The 25,492-nt window shown below is 35.9% G+C and overlaps 3 protein-coding genes and 2 pseudogenes across 18 annotated transcripts in view; all 5 read right to left on the bottom strand.

The window, feature by feature from the left end:
- LOC113054329 (EH domain-binding protein 1-like protein 1) overlaps positions 1 to 1,626 on the bottom strand; it is a 25,486-nt gene extending 23,860 nt beyond the window's left edge. For 4 of the 16 annotated variants that reach the window (XM_026219801.1, XM_026219803.1, XM_026219802.1 and 1 more), the window contains exon 1: positions 1,085 to 1,612. In XM_026219801.1, the coding sequence (XP_026075586.1) occupies positions 1,085 to 1,188 (104 nt within the window). In that variant the 5' untranslated portion in view covers positions 1,189 to 1,612. Of the gene's footprint in view, positions 1 to 1,084 lie in introns of all 16 variants that reach the window. The other 12 variants (XM_026219805.1, XM_026219806.1, XM_026219807.1 and 9 more) reach the window with 7 other exon arrangements.
- Positions 1,627 to 5,027: 3,401 nt separating this feature from the next.
- Positions 5,028 to 7,184, bottom strand: LOC113054328 (protein FAM89A-like; annotated as a pseudogene).
- Positions 7,185 to 8,624: 1,440 nt separating this feature from the next.
- Positions 8,625 to 12,178, bottom strand: LOC113054327 (Sjoegren syndrome/scleroderma autoantigen 1 homolog). The gene is made up of 4 exons (XM_026219796.1): positions 12,079 to 12,178; positions 11,579 to 11,730; positions 9,328 to 9,412; positions 8,625 to 9,245 (listed from the first exon to the last, which is right to left on the bottom strand). The coding sequence occupies exons 1-4, from the start codon at positions 12,092 to 12,094 to the stop codon at positions 8,794 to 8,796; spliced, it is 705 nt and encodes a 234-aa protein (XP_026075581.1). The 5' UTR covers positions 12,095 to 12,178; the 3' UTR covers positions 8,625 to 8,793.
- Positions 12,179 to 12,632: 454 nt separating this feature from the next.
- Positions 12,633 to 16,580, bottom strand: LOC113053903 (solute carrier family 35 member F4-like; annotated as a pseudogene).
- An 856-nt stretch (positions 16,581 to 17,436) lies between these two features.
- On the bottom strand, positions 17,437 to 23,286 carry LOC113054821 (arrestin-C-like). Its single transcript, XM_026220621.1, has 16 exons — positions 23,210 to 23,286; positions 22,119 to 22,149; positions 20,941 to 20,971; positions 20,785 to 20,845; positions 20,653 to 20,697; positions 20,196 to 20,389; positions 19,950 to 20,009; positions 19,790 to 19,866; positions 19,555 to 19,690; positions 19,387 to 19,471; positions 18,951 to 19,023; positions 18,699 to 18,836; positions 18,370 to 18,453; positions 18,205 to 18,228; positions 18,070 to 18,119; positions 17,437 to 17,927 (listed from the first exon to the last, which is right to left on the bottom strand). Exons 2-16 carry the CDS (start codon positions 22,127 to 22,129, stop codon positions 17,923 to 17,925), a joined length of 1,074 nt encoding a protein of 357 aa, XP_026076406.1. The 5' UTR covers positions 22,130 to 22,149; positions 23,210 to 23,286; the 3' UTR covers positions 17,437 to 17,922.
- Between the last annotated feature and the right edge of the window lie 2,206 nt (positions 23,287 to 25,492).

The following is a 25,492-nucleotide window of genomic DNA, read 5'->3' as shown; positions in this document are numbered from 1 at the left end:
AGAATTTAGAATCGCTCAAATATGATATACATCGCCAGTAAAATGATCCAGGCCATGTATGATGGTGATAAAACTGATTCAAACAGAAGCGCTCTTGTGCACTGTGAAATATGTATATTATTGTGCATATTGTGTGTATACTTAGCACAGTGTATTCTGCATCTTTATATAGTCTTTTTCTCTCACTAAATAACTGCAATTTTGGTTGACGATGCAGATTTCCACTCGTTTAGTAATGATTAGAGAGATTTGATGGATCTTATTTAAAGATACAACTTTTTTTTGTTTGCTGTCTCAAACACAAATCCAATCATTCTGATCCTTCTGACCATGCCATCTTTGATCACAGATAAGGACAGATATATAAGACACGTGTCAATGAAGAATGTGAGGACAGAAACACAACCTGTCTGACAACATCTGTCTCTTGATTAAGACACTGGACAGAGACAGCAAAAATCATTCAATTACTGAATTCTCTCACCTCAACATTGTGTTTATGAACTTGTATTGCATAAAAAATATAATTTGAGTTTTAATTTGTTGTTAAAACAGTAATAAAGTATTTTTGAAGTATCCTGGCTATAGGTATAAGGGTGAAGTCAAGAGTCAATTCTCTTTAAAGCTTTTCATAATAAAACCGTACAATGACAACACCTACAGAAAAGGAAAAGCAACATCACTCAGTTTAAAACAATGAAACAATATAGTATATAGACGCTGGCAACACACACACACACAAATAGTTTATAGGAGTCAGCTAAATAAAACTCAAAAGAAGCATCACCACTTTCTTCTACTTATGTGAGCATGATGGATATTCATAATATATTCAGTGTTGACAGCACGAGTGATGGAGGCGGAAGTGGGGGTGTGTGACTGAATTCCAATACATTTCACATACACTACTAAAATCGACTGCTGTATTAATTGTTCTATTCACAATCATTTATCATAACAGCGCAAAAATAAAAGAAGATCCCGTGAGCGCGCGCACGGTGCTGTCTCAGGCAGAAGAACCGCCCTTCAGCACTGCGTATTTAGGAAGAACACGAGCTATAACGGAAAATAAATCATAACTTACCATTTCTTTGTGCATTCCAGAACAAGTTCTTGATACGAAGCCACGAACTGAAATTTAGTGGCCTTTTTGCCAACTCTTTGTAATCTTTTCCACACTGAAGTCATTCTTCTAGAGAAAATGCAGTATCCGCGAAAGTCAGGCGCATGGAAATTAGATTTTTACAGTCCCGCCACTGAACAAAAAGTAAAAACTACTCAAATAGATGGCTGTCAAGTGGTTTGTGAAGTAAACTGTTCCTGCTGAGGAGCACGAGCTGGACCTCATGCGGCTCAGTACCACCGAACTGTCGCCATCGAGTAAAGACCATTTACGGAAACTACTGCATCACGTTACACGCCAGCGCGAGAGAATCTCTTTGTATTGCAATTAGTTGCAATGGTGCAAATAACAACATCTGTGCGTAAATAATTAGGGGGACTTTATCACTTCATGTCGTGGAGCTTCACGCGATACGAAATGCCTCTAAAAAGCAGCTGTCTGACAGTGAACTGATGAAAGTGGATGTAAAAGTGGAAGAATAAGTGGGAAGGATATGCAAATACGCCTGGTGCAGCAGTAGCCTATGCATCCTCCCTCATTATATTGTATTCAGTAGGCTACAGTACTGAAGGCTGTTGACATGACGCGTCAGGGGTTACATCCAGTCAGCTGGGGGTCAAAAGAGGACATACGGTATAAATACGTGTCAAAATCATATTTTGCTAGTAAAAAAGGAACTATCAATGAGCTGAATTATTCCCCAATAGAGGAATTACTTATAACAGTTTCTAATAACTTTTAAACAACAGGTGGCGCTATTTAAAAAATAATAATTGGTGCGCTACAAATATGCCCAATAACAATTAGCAAAATTGATCTATGTGACTGTAGAAGAAAAGAATCCCAAAGTATGAGCATATTTATCTTATATGTATCTTAATGTAAATTAATATTTATATTCAGGTTAAAATTACAAACTGATGAACATGACCTTTTAATGTGGTTCAATGGCCTAACATAGACTTTTGCAAAATAGGAAGAATGCTTTCAAACAAACACATGATGCACCTTAAGTGTTTGGGACCTGTGCATTTATCAACATAATGATCAGCAGCAACAACTCAGGGCCGTCCAGACCTTGATCACGATGGGTATTTTTAGTGGACATTGGCAGGGGATTTTTCCAGTTACGCAGGATCTATTTTAGATGGCTGGGAGTGAGGGATAAATGGGCAGAAGCAGCTGGAGGGATTGATGGAGTGGTGCCGTTTGTGTGGGTTATGGGGGCAGTGCAAAGTTTGGCTCAGCAGATGACCTAGAATCCAAATCGGTGACCCTCTTAGTCATATTCCTGTGACACTAACATCTTCCTGCCTGGTGTTGCCAATTACTGCTAACCCCATGATAATGATCTATTTATATAAAAAAAAAACATTACATAACATATATTAAAATATATTGAAATTAATTCAAATTAAATTTTCAGAAACACAAAAACAGAGTTGCGAGCTCCTCCCTTCACAGGTTGAGTCTATATCTGGGTAAGACATGAGCTCACTCATAATACATGCTTACTCACTTGGTGGATCAAGAAATTATAATGACACACCACCCTAGACTACAAGGCATAAAAAACAAGAGCCTCATTTATGACTGAAAAACACTGAAATACTGTTCAACTACTGCCACATACACTATAGGCCTGAAATGTTACTGAACTTTCTGAAAAATACAGAACTTTCTATGAATCAATGAATGCTGAAAAAATCTGTTTCTACAAAAATATTGGTAATTCTTTATTTTAGGGCCTCTTTACTAGTTGCATATAAGCATGCATATTAGCATGCATAATACTATAATATCAGCACTTAGCAATATTAGTACTAATGAGAACATATTAATGCCTTATTCTTCATGACCTTATTCTACATCCCTAATCCTACCCAATATTTAAACTTAACAAGTACCTTACTAACTATCAATAAGCAGAAAATTAGGAATTTATTGAGGGAGAAGTCATAGTTAATAGTCAATAAGTGTTTTCTATTCTAAAGTGTTTCCAAAATATTAAGCAGCACAAATGATTTCAACACAGATAATATTAAGAAATGTTTCTTAACCAGCAAATCAGCATATTAGAAGGATTTCTGAAGGATCTTGTGACGCTGGAGACTGGAGTAATGATGCTGAAAATTCAGCTAAAAAATATATTTTTGAATATAATAAAATAGGAAAGTTATTTAAAACTAATAATAACTATATATTTAGTGATATTTTAAATATTACTGTTTATACTTTAATTTCGATCAAATAAATGCAGCCTTGGTGAGCATAAAACCTTTTCTTCAAAAACATAAAAAAAATCTTAGACTTTTGAACAGTAGTGTAATTCAGATCCTAAACAGACTAAATGTTTTCCAAACCTTGATAAGTTAACTTTAGAAAGATAGAAATGGCTTTTTAAAATGTTTAGTTATAAAAGCAGATAGACGGGAAAAGTATATATTTTTTGCCATAATATTTATGATTAATCAAAGGGCAGAAACTGTATTTTTTAAAATTTTATTATTTAGATGTGACTGAAAAGATACACAACCTTTGGTTTTAGTTACTTTTAATAGACATACTGCGTATCCAGCAATATCTTGTACATCTGTATTTTATTTTTAGAGGCATGAGAGAGCTTTCTAAAAGAATGCAACATCCTTCACTTAATCAATCTGTCATGCTTAATATGTGCAGTTTATCACACTGTAAGAAAGATAGTCTCTCTGAATTAACGGTATGCAAAGTGGAAAGTACACTGGGAGTGTTTCATTGAGCCAAGAGCAAGGTTTGACACATGAGTGGGGCTTGTGGCATAATGACAAATGCTCAGCTCTTTACGACTGCCCAGAGCTTTGTTTCCTGTGTCTACCTGCAAAGACTCAAACAGAAGACCACTTAGACAGAAACATTTAATAACTCTTTGGTTTCCTTTAGAGGACACACTCTGACAGCACCTGCAGTGGCAAAAAATATGGGGACACACTGAAATACTGTTCAACTACAGCCACATACACTATAGGCCTAATAAAATAAAGACATTTATAATGTTACTGTACTTTCTGAAAAATACTGAACTTTCTATGAATCAATGAATGCTGAAAAAATATATCAGTTTCTACAAAATATTGGTAATTCTTTATTTAGGGCCTCTTTACTAGTTGCATATTAGCATGCATAATACTATAATATCAGCACTTAGCAATATTAGTACTAATGAGCACATGTTGATCTCCATGAATTTAGACATTGTAGTTCATCCATGTTCTCACGTCAACTGAAATAAATGCCATAGATTAAACCAATTAAGGTTATATATGGGCGTGAGTTAAACAACTGGTAAGTTACAGTTTTTTTTAGCTAATTTATTGCATTAAAAATAAATGAAATGTATTCAATGAATAATAAATGAATATTAAATTAGTGTATGTGTGTGTGCGTGTACACATTATATAATATACTACATACATGATAAAACCTAAAGCTATAGTCTAATTTCAGGAAAGCAAATATCAACTATCTCAAAATTTAGCAAAAGACTTTTGTGTTATTGATTGTCAAACATTTTAATTGCTACATTAAATTGCTAGAGTAAATTACTATTTATTAAACTGCTATAGAGATATACTTCATAAAACCTAAAGCACAGTATATTGACAGGACATGCAGTCAATGTAACTGTAATTACAGTAGCGATGAGAAGAGTTTTAGTAATGCCTGTGTCTGAGCTTGTTCCTCCCTTCTCTCTGGTGCAAAAGTAGCAAGCATTACCTAATAAGCACAAGAGTAGCTAGAACCATTTGTTTATACTTGCAGAGTAATGACAGAGTGATTCAGAAAGATCTGAAGGAGCCCCAGTCCAAACATTTAAATTTAGAATAATTGTTTTAATCAGATGGAATATGTATCTAGTAGGACTCAAAGATAAACATTAAAGGAGAAGAAAATAGCAATCTTCTTTTGTGCTAAATGGTACCAAGACGATGAGCACAGATGTTTCCAGAAGCAATTATTTTGTTTTCTGTAATACTCCAGGCATCATGACTCAAAACAACATCCCAAATGAGTGCCACCTAATGGCTGATGTGACAGCTGCACTGGACAGCTATTTTGAACACTTTGAGCACATATAAGACTTCTGTGAATAAAATACAGACAACACAACATTTAGCTAAGCTATAAAGAAAACAAACCACTTTTAAGTGCTTTCTTTAGACCAGCAAAAAAAGTTGACATGCTTCATTATGTTTATTTATTTTATTTTTATCAAAATGCACATTCTGCATTCAATGATTACCTTGAATTACCTTACAAATTGTATAATAATAATAATAAAAAAAGTATCTGATAAGTGATCAAGAAAATAGGCAAGTGATAATACATATTTGACAAATCTACATAAAATAATGAACATCCTAGACCACACTGTTTCTGGCTACATCCTTCTTCCTTATCCGGTCTTTATGACTTCACAGGCAGTGAAAAAGCAGCTTTTCATGGTTCCCCTGAAAAAAACTTACAGACACCATTGTAATAGTATCCTACAAAAATAAAGGCCTTGTTTCATATTGTTGCTTCTAGAATCCTTCAGACAATGGGGTCAGGTTTGTCACAGTTTGTATTGATGAGGATCATGGGAGATCAGATTCATATGGTATCTGAGAGAGCACATGCTTCATTTAAATGTGGATGTGGAAGGAGTCTTTGATCCACTGGAGTTCTGAGTGGGCTGAGGAAGAGATAATAGCGTCTCCACACTCTCCCTTTCATGTTCATCTTTATCTTCCTCCTCTTCATCTTCAGAATAACCATTTTCGGTGTTGAAGGAGCACTCACACAAAGAGGAGGAAATGTCCTGGAAAGCTCCTTTGTATTCCTGTATGGACTCATAAAGAGACCACAACTGGCACAGCAAGGACATGTCTAACTGTCGAAGTCCAACCTGCAAAAGACAAGAACATTTAGGCTGGGGATGTTCAAATATATACTTTAACATTAAAGCACAAAAAACATGAATTTTCAAACAGTTTTTAAATTTGGGTGATAAAAATGTAACATTAAAAATGCAACACTTTCTTTAAAAGTTTTTTTATTTTTAAATAAAACTGTCAATGAACTGTTACTGAAAATGTGATATGTATTTAAAATATACATGCAGAATATGCCAAGTGTTGGGCAGTAGTTACTAGTAACTAGTTACAGTATAATATTACTTTTGCAGTAACTAGTAGTTTTAAGTAGTAAGTAGTAGATTTGCAGTAAGTAGTAGATTTCAGTACTATTATTACTCACCATGTCTTTGCGCAGCACGGCCAGCGCTGCGTCGAGGCTCGCGGGTTTACTGCGGTCAGGACAGTCGCTCGCCCTGGACATGCTGATGTCCGCCTGGATGCGCGTCCTCTTGCTGTAGACCTTCTGAATGTCCCTCCAGGACTCTCCGCTCGAGTTTAGGATACCGCTCAGTCCTTTAGGTAACGGAGGCAAACCTTCCACAGAACTGACGCTTCCAGTCGGACAATCCGCTGGACTGGACTGAAACCCGTTCATTTCCGATTTCGCTTTTAAAACAAAAACCTGAGTTTAATCTCTTCTATGCCCGGTGTTATTATTTTGTTTATTTATATTTAACACCATCAAAAATATCCAACTGAGAAGAAAAATACGGTCTCTCTCTCTCTAGATGGTACGGAAGGTGAGCGCGCACGAATGCCTGCAACTGTAACGTTCAAAGAAAAAAATCGGTAAATAAACGAAAAGTAACAATCTATGCGCGATTCCTCATATATAAACTCTGGTTGAAACTTAACTATAACTTGTAGTTCGTTTAATAATTAAAATAAATAATTAAATGAAAATAATTTCGCCCTTATAAACTCTTTGACAATCTTTGCTCTTTCGCTCTTCTTTATTTGTATTTCGTCGTAACAACGAATAAATCCAACGTTGGGATATAAAACAGATTCCTAGCCTTAGGTTATAAGCAAAACCGGACAGGAAACCCTGGACAGAAGATGAAGTGCCCACGCTTTGTTTTCGTTTTAACGTTTTCTTTTGTCTCGCCCACCGCATCTCTCGGCCACAGCGAGGCGCTGTTCCTCATTCCCAGCAGCATAAACTCTATTAAAGCTTCCGATACAGACGATCATCTTCTTCCTTTCTTTTTATTTAGTTTTTTTAAGTCTCGACGACTTTTCTAATTGTTTCACCTGAGCCTTACCTTTGCTTTGGGTGGAATAATGTATAATCTAAGGGGTCACAGAATTAGTTTTTGCTTTTAAAAATTACAGAGATAAGGAATTGGAAAATTCATGGTCTAGACAATACCTTTATTTTAACTAAAGTGCCACTTTTTGTTTTAGATATAAATTCTCAATTCTGAGAAGAAAATTCAGAATTTTGGTATCAACTCTCACTAGCAAGGAAAAAAGGGCAAAATTGTGAGATAAAAAGCAATTCCTTTTTTATTTTTCATTCTGTGGCAAAAAAAAGAGAGAAGAGAATCGTGCCAACTTATAATTCTGACAAAAATTGCTAAATATAACCTAAGAATTCAGGGGGAAAATGTCAGAATTGCTAGACGTAAACTCACAATTAACGAAGAAAAAGAAGTCTGAATTGTGAGATATAAACAATTACCCTTTTTTATTCCCATAAAGGAAACATGCATCCACACTAAGCAGCACAGTTGAATGCAAATGATTTTCAGCATAAAACCATGTACTATGTGAATGGCCCCTATAAGGGCCCATCACGGAGAACTTGCTTTTTTTTCATTTAAAAAATGAAAAAAAAAAAAATGCTAGACACAGGGCAGTGTATTAAAAAAAAAAAAGTACAATGTCTAGAAATGCTTTTAAGTTGAACAAAGGCATCATGGAAAAACATGGAATAATGTATAGGAAAGCAGTGCAGTGGAAACAACAGGAAAGCAGTGCAGTGGAACGCCCCTAACTATCAATTGTATAATGATGTTATTTATTACCAAAACAGCACTCACATCTCATGAGATGGTTCTGGTGAGCGTGATTTGACCAAGTACAACATGTTCCTGATTCAACATCCTTGTTGATCCTGGAACAACATTCTAATCAACCAATCAGAATTGAGAAAATATCTGTTTTAGGCTTACAATCAGGGGTAGTTGCTTCTACACTCTTGTTAATCAGCCATCATTTCCCATTGATTTTAGGAATAAATTATGGGTAGGGTTATGTTTAGGGGTAGGGATTGGTTTAAGTCTATATTTTTGGACAGTAATGTGGATCCAGGATCATCAAAAGATGTTGATCCAGGAACATGTCTTACTTGAAAACAAAATCACGGCGACCAGATAGTTCTAAAACTGCTTGGAAACACTTCACTTTGCTAACTGTGGTTTTCCTAACATTGTCACAATCAAGTTGGTACTTTCATAAAATGTGGAGTTTTCTTTCAATTATGAGTTCATAAAACAAGTTAAAACTTATAATGTAACACAAACATAAACAAATCAGGGAGAAAGAAACAGCCTTTGCAGCTCAAGCAATGTTTTTCAACACACGACGGTCACATACTCAGCCGCTTTAGAACAAACAAACACAACCAGACCACTCTGTTGAGTATGTTACTAATATATGTACATATGTGTGCGTGTTATTCGTATTTCATTATGTGTCTGCTGTTACAGCTCTGTCTGTGGTTCAGTCTTATGAGACCTGCAGTTCTTTCAAACTACGCAGGGATTCGGCACAGCCTCGGATCAGACTGCAGAGCTGGATACTGGCCTCCACTGACACGGAGTGCTGGAGCTCCTGCGTGGCCCATCTGAGTTTGTGTAGCACTGCCTCCTCTGCGCTTGACAAGGCTGGGTGGTGGTGCAGGGGGTTGCCCAAGGACCCTACAGGAGGTGCAGTCTGGAGAGGAGGGTTGGCTGGTGGCAGAAAGTTGGAGCTGACTGTGGGAACAGAAAGAGGGGTGGACTGTATGGCAGGAGGGGGACCTCTCAGTCCAGATGCAGCCCCCTCGCAGTGCTCCGGCCGGGGCTGCCCCTTGATGGAGAGAAGGGGTTCGCTGGATGAGGCTCCGTTAGATTCAGGGAGAGGCTGAGTCGCAAGCTGACGCTCTCGTACCTGTGACAAAGCTGCCTGGGCATTTAAAGCTGAAAGAGAAATTGTACAAGTCAAAAGAGATACGCAAGACTGTGCATTCATAAATAATTTGAAGGCTGCATTTAAACGTACCTGGGTTGTCCTTGTCAATATCGGAGTCCAGCTCTTGACAAGCAACACAGTAATTTTTCTTCTGCTTATCTTGCAGCAGAATTGTCTGCAAGTACACAGGACATTATTCCTTAAATTATAAATATGAATTAAATACTAATCTTTGGAATTCCAGTGGAGTCAAAACTGAAAAAGCTTTTTTTCTTTCCTTTTTATCCTGTAAAAATTACAATATATGCATAACAATTTTATTGAAAAGACCACCTGTAACTTTTTAATTATTACAAAACAAATTTGAAAGTGAAAATCTGTTTATTTCCAGGTTTAAATCCCAGAGTTTGGGGAGATTTGCCTTTCTTACTTAAATGTTGATTCTTACAATGTAAGTCTCACTAATTATTTAAATGTTACAAACAGAACTTTAGCCTGTAGCAGAGAAGATCTCAAAATGAATATTTATCTGTATTTTATTTTGTTTGGTAGCAGACTGAAAATGTATATCGGTGTCATTCTCAAAACCTTTGGCTAGGGCTAAATGTCACATGACAATCAACAAACAAATAAATAAATGTATTTTGAAATGTTCTTTAAAATGAAGCAGAATTTTCAGCAGCCATTACTATTACCTGAATGATACTGTGTGTGTGGATGTGTAGTAATGTGTGTGTCTATATATATATATATATATATATATATATATATATATATATATATATATGGCCTGGGCAAGTTAACGCGTTAATCCATTAATTGATTAATGCCGACAATTTATTTTTCGACGCAGTTTATTATTATTATGAAAGTCTGTTGCTCACTGGCTCTGAATACACATACAAACAAATCATGGGTCACAGGAGGGGATTCCCCAATCAGATTATTTAGGCTAAGCATCAGCATTCACTGATATAACCACTGTCCATTGTTATTTTTAACAGAAAAGAATGCAACAAGCTCATAATCATGACTTTATAAGTTTCCAAATTCAGTATCTCAGAAAATTATAATATTACTTAAAACCAATACAAAAGAAAGGATTTATAGAAATCTTGGCCAACTAAAAAGTATAAAAATGAAAAGTATGAGCATGTACAGCACTCAATATTTAGTTGGGGCTCCTTTTGCCTGAATTACTGCAGCAATGCGGCGTGGCATGGAGTCGATCAGTCCGTGGCACTGCTCAGGTGTTATGAGAGCCCAGGTTGCTCTGATAGTGGCCTTCAGCTCTTCTGCATTCTTGGGTCTGGCACATCGCATCTTTCTCTTCTTAATAATCTATGGGGTTAAGGTCAGGCAAGTTTGCTTGCCAATTAAGAACAGGGATACCATGGTCATTAAACCAGGTACTGGTAGCTTTGGCACTGTGCAGGTGGCAATTCCTGTTGGAAAATGAAATCTGGACCTCAAGCACCGTGGATTGTGTGCCTATCCTCTCTTCCTTAAGACTCTAGAACCCTGATTTTTACTTTCATCAGAGAACATAACTTTCTACCACTCAGCAGCAGTCCAGTCCTTTTTGAAGCAAGACTCTTCTGACTCTGTCTTTTGTTCAAGAGTGGCTTGATATAAGGAATGCGACAGCTGAAACCCATGTCTTGCATACGTCTGGGCGTAGTGGTTCTTGAAGTACTGCCTCCAGCTGCAGTCCACTCTTTGTGAATCTCACAAAGACTGTGTTTTGTTTCCCTATCCTCTCCAGGGTGCGTTTATCCCTATTGCTTGTACACTTTTTTTCCACCACATCTTTTCCTTCCTTTCGCCTCTCTATTAATGTGCTTGAACACAGAGCTCTGTGAATATCCAGCCTCTTTTGCAATGACCTTTTGTGTCTTGCCCTCCTTGTGCAAGGCGTCAATGGTCATCTTTTCGACAACTGTCAAGTCAGCTGTCTTCCCCATGATTGTGTAGCCTACAGAACTAAACTGAGACCTTTTAAAGGCCTTTACAGGTGTTTTGAGTTAATTAGCTGATTAGAGTGTGGCACTGGGTGTCTTCAATATTGAACCTTTACACAATATTCTAATTTTTTGAGATATTGAATTTGGGATTCTCCTTAGTTGTCAGTTATAAACATTAAAATTAAAAGAAATAAACATTTTAAATATATCAATATGTGTGTAATGAATTAATATAATATCCAAGTTTCACTTTTTGAATGGAATTAGTTAAATAAATCAACTTTTTGATGACATTCTACTTATATGACCAGCACCTGCACTTTCACTAATACATCACTCATTTTCTAAGTGACAGAATGAATGTGTTTTCCCCTCACCCCACACAGCTCACAGCACTCCCCCAGCATCTTGTAGCCCTTCAGCAGATAGGCTCCCATCAGCTTGCTGATCTTGTCCTGTCGCTCCCGTCGAGCCTGAAACACCTTCATCTCGGCCTCGGACGGAGGCTCCCATTCAAAGTCCTCATCATCTAGATTCAGCAGAGCACACATATTCCTCGTGTGTCCGGGTCATTAAGTACACGGATCAAAAACAACCAGCTAGCGTCTGTGTACATGGAGCTTTCAGACAGTTATACCACTTCCGGTTGTCACTTATAGTCAGTTATGCTAAAACAAGTTTGAAGATCTAGGTATTATGAATGACAAAAAGCCACACACCCATACAGTCAGCTAACCTGCTAGCGACAAGATGTTATTTTAGCGCGCCTGCACGTGCACTATTTTAGCATGCTGGAAGTAAACCAAGTAAAGGAAGATTATTGAAAGATAAAAATAAGGAACTCGATAGCAGAATAAGTAGTCTATTCATATTTTACCTGCGTTTAGGGCCATGCTTTCCTCCTCAGCCGCCTCTCAACACAGATAACGCTTCCTGCTCGAAACTTCTGCGGTGAAATGTATGAAGTGCTGTGAAAATGGACTGGCGCCATCTAGCGAGCTGAGTGTAGGACGTGCAGTTTGTTTGCACTTCATCAAATATGACATTATTTAAACGAAACTAATTATTTAAACTAAACTATTAACTAAAACCAAAACCACACAAAATGCTGTACTTGAAATAAAATTATATATATATATATATATATATATATATATATATATATATATATATATATATATATATATATATATATATATTAAACATTTTAAAATAACTAAAACTGAAATATAAATCAATAAAAAATATATAAACATCTTAAAAAAAAAACCTAATATACATGTGAAAATCATGCAAAACAATTAGCTACTATTTTTTAAACACGATTTAAAATGACAATGGAAAATAGAAAAATAGAAACAAATGTTAAATATGATTCTAAAATAACACTGGCTTGACCATACTAAAATTTGTTTGAAATTGTTTTTGCTTTTAATGAAAGCTGGAAATATAAACTGGATTTTCAAACAACATGAATACATAACTACAATGTAAGTAATGGCATTTACACAGACACTCAAAAGATTTTATGATGTTATCATCCATCCCAACACTAGAATCAAATCTAGTCTGCTCACAATAGGCTCCGTTGAGTGTCACTACAGCCGGTTTGAGTTTTCCTCTTAAAATCCCAGCAGTGTCTATTACAGCCTCCTCTCCAACAATACTGTCCTGTCGCCAGTTTCCATGCCACAGTTTGCTGAGCCAGCACAAAGTGCTCTCGTCCCAGTTTTCTGGAAGCTGCAGCATGAGATACCCTGCTGAGATGATGCCACCTGCCACCGCTCGCACGTGACTCATTGTTTCAGTCACAAATGTATCTACAGCTTATGAGTGAGAAAGAGACAGCAATAGACTTAACAATGGGAAAAATTCTCAAGGAGCAAGAAATGCAGAAATTAAATGCTACACATCATGTTAATCACTTTTACACATCCAGGCCTATAGAGTGCTACACCGAGGTGTAAACGCTCTCATGCAGTTTGTTTCGTTCATATTCAGAAAGTCCAAAACAGCCTCATAGAAGTAATTATTTATGATGTGCCAAAAAAATCCCTAATATGGATTAAGACATGCAGCTATCGTAGCCAAATAATTCTCTGCTGTAACTAAGCTGGATAAAAAGAAATGTTTTGACTGATGCAAAAATACAATAAATAAAACAATTGTAACAATATATAGTTTATGTGTTTTTCAAGTAATATCCAGGTTTTAAAAAAAGCATCTGAATGCAGTGCTATTTGACATAGCATTCATCCGAGTTGGCTATAGAAACTCTAAAATATATGAAGCATAAGATATAAAAATGGAAAAATATTTGTATATAAACAAATCATAAAATTATCATTAGGAAAATTATAGAATACAAATTATTGGTTATTGTCCAGCAGTGTAGAGATCATGATTCTCCCACTATGCTGAACAGACACCTAAAGAAAACTGCATGTACTTTACTAGAGGCTCTTGCAAAATGTTAAGTGCTGAAGTACTTATTTTATTTATTTATTTTTAATTATTTAATGTAAAATCTGCTCCTCCTCTGTGGCTAATATTAATTTCATAATGATCCTTACTCTGTGAAGTCAAGGAGCAGAAGTTAAGTGATAGTGTGCAAATACTACTGGCCCATTTTGGGGTGAACTAAATATTCAAGAAAATAGTTTTACATGTCACAGTTTACTGGGTGTTCATTCTTCACTGGGCTGCTTAAAACAATTGGGGGCATAAATTAAGAGTATAGTGACTTCTCAATGCACCTCTACACCAGTGTCTGTGAGGCTTCAGCGTATTTATAATCAAATACATACCTGCACTTGCTGGGATGGTCAAGAGAATTCCCAGTGACATTAAACTGAGGTACATAAATATTCCTCCCAGGTTTAACAGTACATTGAAAACTTAGGAGAGACAAGACAAAAATGAAATAAAAGTTACTTCAGGTAAAAGCAAATAAAATTCTGACCTATTATATTTTTCCATGGAATATATCTAATATTAATAATAATAACATTAATTGAGTGGAATCTTATTATGCGTAGTGGAAAACAAATCATAAATTAGCAAGCAGTAGAGAAGCCATGACACAAAGTTTATCCCAGGGGATGTGCTGAGAGGGAGGCCAGTATTCCACATGTGTGAAATAAAGCAATGGACACACCCAGGAGTGGAGGACAAAGCTACACAGACCCACACAGGACAGCATCACACTGGCAGGGCCTGGCTGGACATTGCCTGCATGTTTTCTGAACAGTACCTGAGACATAAAACTATAAACAACTACTACAGTAAAACTGCAGAATAGCACATTTGTATCAGATGTTTACACACATAAAGGTTTAAAGAACACCGTAACTTTTAGGAAGTTTTTCTGGAGGTTTTGTATAACTTCACAAGGTCACTGAATGAAACACTGTAACTTTCTGAATTAATCTTTTTAGTGAACGCTGGGGTGAATTCAGTTCCCCACCACTAGTGCTAACCTTGAACAAAGCAGAAGCAGAAGCTGAAGCTGAACCAACTCCCAGTGCTACTCCTGTGATTGAGTCGCTATGGAAACCATCACCATAGGCCAGCATAACAATGCCAGTGATGGACAGGATGGCATCCACTATCTAAATAGAGAACTGACAAATGCATGAAAAAAGATTACTTCAAAATTGGCGAATAAACAAGCAATTATCAAATCACTCACACAACACTCGATATCCTATTTGATTGCTCACCCTAAGGCCCATGAAACGGTTCTTGAGTCCAATCCACAGAAGGAGGAAAATAAAGGCCTGGCTGCAGCAGATGATGGCAGTTACGTCCACTTTGGAGATGCTGCAAAAGTGCCAACAAGTACAAATAACCAGATAAACTCCATAGCACAGAGAATGGAGCAGTTCCTTTCAAAACAACCCTTACAGTCAACTCTTCTCCCAGGAACCGACTGCACTCTCTGCAAGAAAAAAATTATATACAACATTGCACATCCAAATGCTATTAAGTTTCAAATAATACTGAATCTTAATATAATTCTAACACATAATTCTTTAAGTATAATAAAATAGAGTAGACTGGGCTGGGGCAAGTTGTCACAGGTAGGTTTTGAGTAAAAAGTCCAATAACACAAATATGTATTTTCTCTATCAGGGGTAAAGATGAATGCATGTAGTTTTAGTAGGCTGCTTTATAAATCAAAAACTCTAAACCCCATGTGTAAAAATACAGTTAGTCAGGACAATTTATAATAAAGCTGCAGCTAACCTCATCTGACATTACTGAAGGTTTCGCTGTTCCCAACAAATGCCAGCCAGTGTCAGTGATGGCTTTGCACTGATAATGGGCTGCTGGCCAGGCAGTGATTCATTAATGAAAAGTTGTCATTTGTTTAGATGTGCTAAAAGCCGAGAAGATTAGAGACTGAAAGCAGCTTGTACTAAACAGCTTAAAATAAAAATAAGAATTATATACAATAGTGATTATTTGTATTTAACTTGATTTAATTGCATCACCACTTTAGAAAATTAATATTGCATGAAAGATGTGCAGCTCAGGGTTTGGACTGCAAAACATGCATAACAACATGAGCTAGTCATATTATATACACTCTATAAAGTTTCCAAAAGGGAGTTTTCACAGCAATGCCATAATATAATAATTCTGGGTTCTCTAAAGAAGTGTTCAGTTCTTAAAAGTACCTTTTTTTTTTCTTAGAGTGAAAAACATTTTATTAATTCGTAGATTATTTTTATGCTTTAAAGAACCTTTTATACAATGAAAGGTTTCCATGGATTGTAAAGGCTTGCCATGGAACCATCAAAGCCATCAAAATAAATTCAGAATGTTTTCTTCTAACCTGAACTCGGTAGTTGCTTCTGTTTCTCCGTGAGAAGATGACACAGATAGTAGAGTGGAAAAAAGGGAATGTTCCAGGTACTACAGAACCATATGATGAAGAACGGGGCAGGATGTCTTATAAGAGTCTGTTTAGCACTATTAGTATCCCAAGCCCTGGAAACAGCTACACAAGCTGAAATGAGCGCAGATGTCACCTTCAGTATAGCTCGGAATGGACATCGAGCGCAGCAGCGTTTAGATGGTCTTTTTGCATCAGATTGATCCTGAACTACAGTCTGCTCCTGAGGATCCTTCTCACTTGCTAAAACAAGACATTTAACAAATTACAAATGCCACTCCTTCCAATACTTCTACAATAACAGATTTCCATTCCACGAGGAAGGCTCCAACAGACTATATGAATAGCTGAAAATCATTACCTGGTGTGGGCAGGTGAAGTGTGACAGGTTGAGGTCCAGAGGAAGGAGATATCTTGGCAGAGAGTTTGTTCATTGCTCGTTGTGCTCTCTTAAAAGAAAAACCCTTGGATCAGGGTTTTGAGACCCTCTGTAAGCTTGGGCTCTCATGCCAGTAATATGCTTTAAGTAAACACATGCTAAGTGATTCAACTGTGATTACAATTCCCATGTTTAACAGCTTATAGTCTCACTTGCTAAATGCTGTTTAATCACAGTTAGTGCTGATGTTAGTTAAAACTGAATTTAAGTGTTCTGAGGTTTTATCATTGATGGTTGATTAATAATTATAAATTACTGAACTTGAAAATGTCTAAATTAACCATTTAAAAAATATTTAACTCTGCTGAATCAATTTAAAAACATTCATTTATACCAACAATGGGTTAAATCAGGCAGATATAGGTCTTTAAGGTAACAATTGCACCTTTTACATTGTGTATGATGGTTTGAATATCTATACCCATAATTAACTTTACAATGACATCTAAAACTAGTTATTAATCCAGATTTTGGCAGATCATCAACACTGGACTATGAAAACACTGGACATTCAAAACACTAATGAGATGGATGAAATTAGAATTTAATTAATCTCCAGTCTCTAAACTACTGTAGTTGTAGAAAAACCCTTACTTAAAACTTACTCTAACTAGAATGGTATTGTACGTCACTTTTGTCAAGTCATCTGATATTTATATAGTTCTCTGTGACTTCATTGGGAACTATTATTGTAGGGGGAAAAATATATATAGCTTCTTTAACTTACAATGATCTTTTGTAACCACATGCCCCAGTAGCTGGGCTCTGATCAACAAATAGTGTCTGAAAATCATAAAACAACAGCAATTTGTTGAAAGTCATTTGATCAGTTCTACAAAATTTCAACTATATTCATGTTTTATAAGTTATCATAATTAATATGAAAACATCGCTAATGAAGGTTTTAAAGGTATTTTATTTGGTTTAATGTGTCCAAAATTCCACACTTGACAAAACAAGACTCTAGACTCTAGACAAGACAAGTTAACACAAGCATACATAATCAGATGATCAAACTCCATTCATTGAAAATGCATTGCTCATACACTCTTTGTAACCATATGGGTTCATTTATAGGTACGACCATTAGGGAGCACTTTCACAAAGAAGAGGCATGTTATTCCTGGACAGAGAATCTCAAGGCAACCATTCACCGCACACTTATGTATTCAAGTTGGATTTATGCTTTAAACTGTCTATTTATTACCATCAGTGTGACCCAGTTATAAGTGATACAGATGTGGTTTCTTTGCTGTGAGGTACTCCTGGCATTGGGATGCCTTTTTGCTTAATGTGGAGCCGGAGTAATGGACTCGCTGTGAAAGTGCTGAGGGAATGTACTCGAGGATAACATCTGTCCTGTGGAATCTGATACGGGGAATTCAGTCTGTTATAAACAGAGAGGGAGACACAAAGAATGGGAGTGAGATAATTATGCGCTAAACATTGGTAAATAACATTTATACATCAGTTTCTTAAAAACTTGCCATGGATATAATGATGAGAAAAGAGGGTGGGTTTTTTTTTACCTTTGGGTTTAGGGTGCATTAGGGTCAGAGGCAGCTCTACTGTCACGTCACTGAATGGAGGAAACAAAAGGTTAGATAAAGGGCCATTTCTGATTTCCCATAATGCATTTCAGCTGCATTTCATTTTTGATTTACCTTGCTGTCAAGCCTCCCAGCAGACTGAAAAAATAGAAATAAATGTATAAATAAAACAGTACTAATAATTATAATATTAATGACACTATATTTATAATTGTCTTCTATTTATGAACAATTGTTTAGCACAAACTGGATGAATTTCTCAAAGGAAGACATCCTTACCCTCCTCCTGATACCATGAGGTTAACCTTGATCTTGTAGGACACCAGGATTCCCAGAATCTCCTTATCCATACCGCTTCTAATTCTGAAGGAACAAGAGAAAAGTAAATGAGTAAATGGCAACTGATTAAAAAAAAAAAAGGTTTAATTGTTCTTGCATTTATGTATGAACTCAGGTCAGATTAGAGGTGATAGATACTAAAGAGTTCACAGTACAGTTCAGAAGCATTTGTGTTGTAAAAACGTTATTATAAGCAAGGTTATACTTCATACTGTCGGAGTTCTGTGAAACTCTTTATAAAAGTTTGTAAATATGAAACAAACGCTCACATTGTAGTTGAAGCCAAATTGGTGTCTTCATCTTTAAGCCTGCCGTCCAGCGCCAGGCCACGTTTCTCCTTATTGTTTGCCAGCAGAGGAGTGATTTGGAGGGTTTTATCAAACGAAGCATTTGCTTCTACAGTTTCCCTGCAGAGAGCATTTGAATAATATAGTTTCAAGAACTTAATACAGATTTCTGAAGAGATCTTCACTATGGCTGGCATACAAGCATATGTCACTGTCAAAGAAAATAACACTCACCCAAACTCTTCACACAGCACATTTTTGGTGTATTTGTCGGCTGAATAGAGAACGACGTCTGTGGTTTGGTCAACTATGATGATAATGGATGCCACATCAGTTCATTTATATATACAGTTATATTTATTATACTGCCTGCTGGAATATTCAATTCTGATTGGTCAATGACGGCATTCTGTGGCTATTTTTTTTCCTATAAATTATAATGACTATAAAATGTAAAATTATCTGTAAAATGCACCTGATTTTCGCACATAAATCAACATTTCCACATTTTTAATAACTTAAATCATTTCATGTCCATTTATTGACTTATTTGGGAGAAGTCGTGGAGAATGTGTTGGATAATATACAGTCAACCAGTTAGCAGTAAGCTACATTATTCGTTATATTTACAACTTGTGAATTATTTGAAATTTCTTTAAATCAGTCTCACCTGTAACCTTGATTTTTTTCACAACTTTGTTGGTCTCGTTCTTGATCTTCACAGTGACAGGGATGGGATCACCGTGGTAGTAGATCTGTCATCACGAGGAAAAAGACACATGAGTTTCTTCTTGATTTGGTAAATATCAAAGCCTGCAGTGCATCAGAGGTTACATACTTCCTTGTCCAGAGAGGCTTCCAGAAGAACAGGCTTATCAGACATCATAAAGCTCTTGCAAATCTCAGCTTTCTGTCCGGATCCTGTGTTATCAGGAGCAAACTGGATTTTACGAATGACAAGGCGGCAGGTGTCCCTGTAGAGGGAGATGACAGAACAATGGTTAGTAAAGTTCAGTGAATCAACAGTGTTTTAACATGGATTGAATGTGCAAAATAACCAACAACAAGCTCACTTCTTGTCAATCTTCTCATCGGGGTCATCAGCTGATTTGGCCAAGTAGGCCTTGACCTCAAAGTCAACACCGCAAGCCTGCAAGAACAAAGTCATGAGCAAGTCCATTAAGCGCATTTATATTTGAAGATAATATATCTCATTCATTCTTTGCATCTCACCTTTCCTTTGTCATCTGGGCTAGGCTGAAGTGTAACAGAGCAGGGGAGGTTGGTAGGAATCTGAAAGACAGTTCATTTCAATTAAAATCCTTTCAGTTCTATGCAGATTATTCTGTGACAAATAACAAATAGGGTGTTGAAGGTGTATGTTAAAAATATCAGTCCTAATCATTGCCTGTGCTATTTTAGTGTCTGATTCACAGTGTAAAATAAATATTCTGTTGTTGGTACTGGCAGATGCCTTACATTAAAAGTGAAGGCATGACCCTGCTCTCCAGCTTTCTTTAGGAGAGTGTTATGCATCTCTGTCAGGGTGGGTTTGTGGCCTGCATCAGGATATAGCTGTATGTGCTGAATCCAGATGTCTTTTCTGAAGGAAAGCCCAATCACATCCAGGTCTTCACGACCATAGCGGAAAGCACAGGCCAGCTGAATCCAAACTACATGAAGCAAGAAACTGGTCAAACATTTTTTTTGAATCCAACTGTATTTTTTTCTTCTATTGTTTTAGTCATTTTTACATTTTTAGTTGGAAACGAGATTAGGGGAAAATTAAAAAAAAGCAAAAAGCTAAACTTTTTTTTTTTCTTTACATCACAGGTAAATGATTAAATACCTAACTAAATAAAAAATAAATTTCTTTATGTACTTTTATCATTAGATATTGTTCTGTTTTATTAAGACACATAAATACCGACAGTACCTTTTCTGTCTCCAAGATCTGCAGGGTCGATTTTCAGAACACCCTCTGTTTAAAATAAGAAACAATTCAAATTTAGTTGTTGGACAATACATGTTGTCTGTGTTTCAATAATAAATGCAGATAGTTCCTCACCAACAGTGTCAACTGTGTCAACATGATCAACATAGTCTCTCTTCCCCAGGTAGAGAGTGAGCTGAAACACAAACAGTGCATTGCACACATTTTTTCAGAAATGTAATCGTAAAATTCAAGATGTATCTTGAAAAAACAGAAAGAGTTCAGTCATACCTGGCCATTTCCACTGGTCTTTTTGAAAACTCTTTTTGAATACACACACACACACACACACACCACACACACACACACACACACACACACACACACACACAACAGACACACACACACACACACACACACACAAAATGGGGAAAAGAACAGAAAGAAAAAGGTTTGGAATATGGTTTGTGCTGTAGTAAATACTGATAAAACAAGATAAAGAATTTAGTTGGTGTTACGAATGGGTAGACTCCAAAGAGGAATGAGCTGGGGTCACTTGTCCCATTAAGCCTATACCTTAGGTATTAACCCCTTCAGCCACCTCTACCTGAGCAACATATTTGTGTTGGCATGTTTGACCTTCTTATCCTGGGCATTTATCAAGCTGTGAAAGCTTAGTATTTTAAGACACTTCAAAGCCAAGTCCTGGACTCCCCTGCGCTAATCCAGGCTCCATGAATGGAGGCAGCTTGTGTTTACTCCAAAGGGGATGCCTGTTAATTGATTGTGACTGAATAGCTTATGACACATTAATGCTGGACTCCAGAGAATGTACTGATAAAACAAGATAAAGAATTTAGTTGGTTTACAAATGGGTGCTCCAAAGAGGATGAGCTGGGGTCCTTGTCCCATTAAGCCTATACCTTAGGTTAACCCCTTCAGCCACCTCTACCTGAGCAACATATTTGTGTTGGCATGTTTGACCTTCTTATCCTGGGCATTTATCAAGCTGTGAAAGCTTAGTATTTTAAGACACTTCAAAGCCAAGTCCTGGACTCCCCTGCGCTAATCCAGGCTCCATGAATGGAGGCAGCTTGTGTTTACTCCAAGGGGATGCCTGTTAATTGATTGTGACTGAATAGCTTATGACACATTAATGCTGGACTCCAGAGAATGTTCCCACTTGATGATATATTCTATACTTACAAGAACATCCTCACAGACACATGTAACGGTTTTTCAATATGTGCTGCTTCCTATCCTATCCCATCCCATCCCATCCCATCCCATCCCAACCTCCCTCTCCTATCCTATCCTATCCCATCCATCCCAACCTATCCTATCCTATCCTAGATATGTTAATATGTTTATTTATGTATGATCTCTCAAATGATTCAAAACATTAATGACAATGCTTGCAGTTTGCCCTAAGTTTAGAAAAATGTGAGCAAAATGGGAAGAAAACTTACTTGTCTGCCATCGTACTGTACAAGGATTTTCCTGAAATAAATGAAAAAGACAATATTATGAACTTTAAAAAATTCAAATGTTATTAAAAAACAACAGGTCTGTTGTCAAAGTGACAAGACTGTGAGTGTGTGTCAGTGTCATTATAGTTAACAGTGAAAGCATAAAAACTACTGTTATTTGATAAATAAGATTCAGCAGAAATTAAATATACAGCAAATCTTATTCAAATCTTAAATCAAACTTATTTTATTTCAAGGCAACACTTCTCACTTTCTTATTTGTAAATAAACAACAAAATAACAAAAACTTTAACTAAAATGAAAACCTCAGTGATACTAAAATAACACTGTGTGCATCTGTCCCTACTCTTTATTGCCTATCACTACGTGTGTTTAAAAAGCCGTGATGTGTTTTTGTGTGTGAATGTAGTAATAATCTCATGCAATGAGATTACAGCATCACTCTTATTTTTCTTGAAGATAGATCTAAAATAAAGCATTGCTCATCCATGGAACTCGGATGCTTTGCCATAAACCTCTATAAATGTGCAGTTAAACTAGGCTTTAAGGTTATTATATTATATATATATTTTTTTACATGCAATTCACATGGAATATATTCAGACAAAAACAAACATGTTGTGCTCCATTTACATTTCAAAAAGAATAAAAATAAAAAAGAGACTCCAATAGGTTGTCAGTTACTTTGTGCATCTTATATTGGCTTTTATAAACACGTTAAGCAGTAAAAAAACGTGAATTTTTCCCTTTTGTTTAGTTTCTCAAGACCCTTTCTTTTAACTGTAAAGCACGTGTTCAGATACACAGCATGAGGTTGTTAACACACTGCTGCTCATCCCTGTCCAAAATCAATTTTTCCATATTGAGCGGCTCTTCACAGGAAGACAATCTGAATACAATCAAAAATTGGTTGGACGCGTAGGCTGAATGATTATATACTGGGCCCTGCCAATAATCCAGCAAAGATGTAGGCCTAATTGTAATGAATGATGTCAATAAAATACTGTATTGTATATTGTACTGTTACAGAACCAATGGTGTCCTATAATGGAAAGACACTGAGTTCTTACCTTTGCACTGGTAGAGCAATAGTGTGATCTGCTTCCTCTCTCTGGTAATCCTGTCTGGTGAAGTCACAGTCAGAGGAGCAGGGTTTTATACTCGGACCTTTGCTCTGCTGGCTTGGGCTGCTCTGTTGTAGAAGCTTTCTGTCAATCCAATTAAACACTTTACCTGCTATTTAGGGCTACAACATGTTTATAAATAAAAATGGGGAATTAAACCAAAGATCTACAGGGAAATTGCAATGGTTTTGCAATTGAATTGAACATGTTTCAGAGCATATCTTGGGAGGAGATTATGTCTCTTAATGTAGTCCAGTTTAGAATTGAATTGACTTGGACTGAACCAAAAAGTCCTGTTATTTGGTTTTGTTGTTTTTTTACTTGACACAAATGTATTTTTGGTTCTAAATCAAAATTATTTGTCATACCGCTTGTTATATTAACTGAATAACAAACAATAAGATCATTCCATATTTTAAAGAAGGTACAGTGTGATACACTGAAGTGTTGAACAATTTAACAGAAGTGCACAAAGCATCTAAATACATTTTGGTAAAATGCAAATATTTTTTTTAATATAGTATGACAGTAAAAATCTAATTAATTTATTTAATTTCAATATTTAATATACAGCAATTAATCTTTATTGTATAAAGACGTGGTATTTTGTGTGGAATAAACATAAGAATAATAAATGTCAGCAGAATAATTATATCAGCAAACAGTTAAATTCATGTGTCTGTGTTAACCAGTAAAAAAAAAAAAAAAAACTGTAGTAAATGAGACGAGAACCTCAAAACTTACCTAACAGAGCCACTCAAAATGCAAATATTTTTTCTTTAACATGCCCTCAGAAAATATAAATAAATGTAAACAAATATTAATAAAATATCCCAACACAAACTGAAATGGCTGGTCTGCAGTTGGAACGTGAGCAGGACACTTCAACTTCAAAACAACCTTGAGCGATGTCATGCCTAAACATAGACCATTCACCCAGTACAGCACCTTTAATATAGCACTGTACATATTGCTTGTACACAATTGTAGTAATAAAACATTGTGTACATATTGTAGGATTTCCATTATTAATAATTTATTAGTTCTTTTTCTCACAAACAAGATTGCACCTTAATATACACTTCATTAAAGAAACCCCAAAAGAAAGATAACGTATGGGTAAAGTGGGAGTCTCGCTGCACCAGATGGCCAACAGGTTTGGAAACCCAGTGACCCCTGGGTACTTTTCTTAAGACTTTGACTTATATGAAAGGCTTTTGTGTTGAGCGTTGGTCATTAAATTGTTTTATTTATTGTTTGAATTATGAAAACACTTGCTTTTAACTATACACTTATAGTCTTTATTTTAAATTATAGTTATTTTCTTATTATTTATCATATACCCCTAAAGACATGTATGTAACAAATATGTAACAAAAAGATACAAAACTTTTACAATTATTGACAGTTAAATACTAAAAACTGATTGTTGTTTAATCAAACTGAGTTGTTAATTTCTAAAGTTTATTCATATGCTAATGATTTATTTATTAATGTATTTTTTAACATACCTGTGGCAAAATGTGTAGCGAATAATTAATGGCAAATGTAATTAAATCTCCACATATTAAAGGTGCTTCCTTGCACAAAAGGTGTATGTAAGCTTGTTATGAAATCTCTGTTTGCCCAAGACAGGTAAATCTCTTAGCGTCAGTCAGTGTTCACTGAGATGGCCTTTACTTCCATCTGTTCCCTGGCAGTCCAACGACATCATGTTTATCTAAAGGCTCTCCACCAATCCCAGAAGATCAAGCACTCAGGTGGCGTGTGGCTCACTAGTGCAAGAATTGGCACCCTAAGGATATTTCTCGAGAGTAATCCACTTATTGCTAAGAATTCACTTTAATAGCTACGTTTGAGTCGAAACATTACATTAAGAACATATGTCTTTATTTTTAGGACATAATAAATGCATTAACTTATTTACATTTTTTATTTTTTATTAAAGTGAGTTAAAACTGTTAGGCAAACCTTTCTGATATGTGACCCGGGACCACAAAAACAGTCTTAAGTCAATGGGTTATATTTTTAGTAATAGCAAAAACAAAAAACAAAAAAACAACAACAACAACAAAAAACATTGTATGGGTCAAAATTATAGATTTTTCTTTTATGCAAAAAATCATTAGGATATTTAGTAAAGATCATGTTCCATGAATACATTTTGTAAATTTCCTACTGTAAATATATCAAAACTTTATTTTAGATTAGTAATATGTATTGCTAAGA

The sequence above is a fragment of the Carassius auratus genome, chromosome 35 (assembly GCF_003368295.1).
Source record: "Carassius auratus strain Wakin chromosome 35, ASM336829v1, whole genome shotgun sequence".
In the NCBI taxonomy this organism is placed as follows: Eukaryota; Metazoa; Chordata; class Actinopteri; order Cypriniformes; family Cyprinidae; genus Carassius; species Carassius auratus.
This window is presented reverse-complemented; position numbering and strand designations above follow the sequence as displayed.

Coding starts and splice junctions, on each gene's coding strand:
- LOC113054327 (XM_026219796.1), bottom strand. Junction 9,413..11,578: donor AGTGCTGTGAGCTGTGTGGG/GTGAGGGGAAAA, acceptor GTGTACTTGCAG/ACAATTCTGCTGCAAGATAA. Junction 9,246..9,327: donor TATTGACAAGGACAACCCAG/GTACGTTTAAAT, acceptor TTTCTCTTTCAG/CTTTAAATGCCCAGGCAGCT.
- LOC113054821 (XM_026220621.1), bottom strand. Junction 18,837..18,950: donor GTGCTGTGTGAAGAGTTTGG/GTGAGTGTTATT, acceptor TGCTCTCTGCAG/GGAAACTGTAGAAGCAAATG. Junction 18,229..18,369: donor CTCATGGTATCAGGAGGAGG/GTAAGGATGTCT, acceptor CTATTTTTTCAG/TCTGCTGGGAGGCTTGACAG.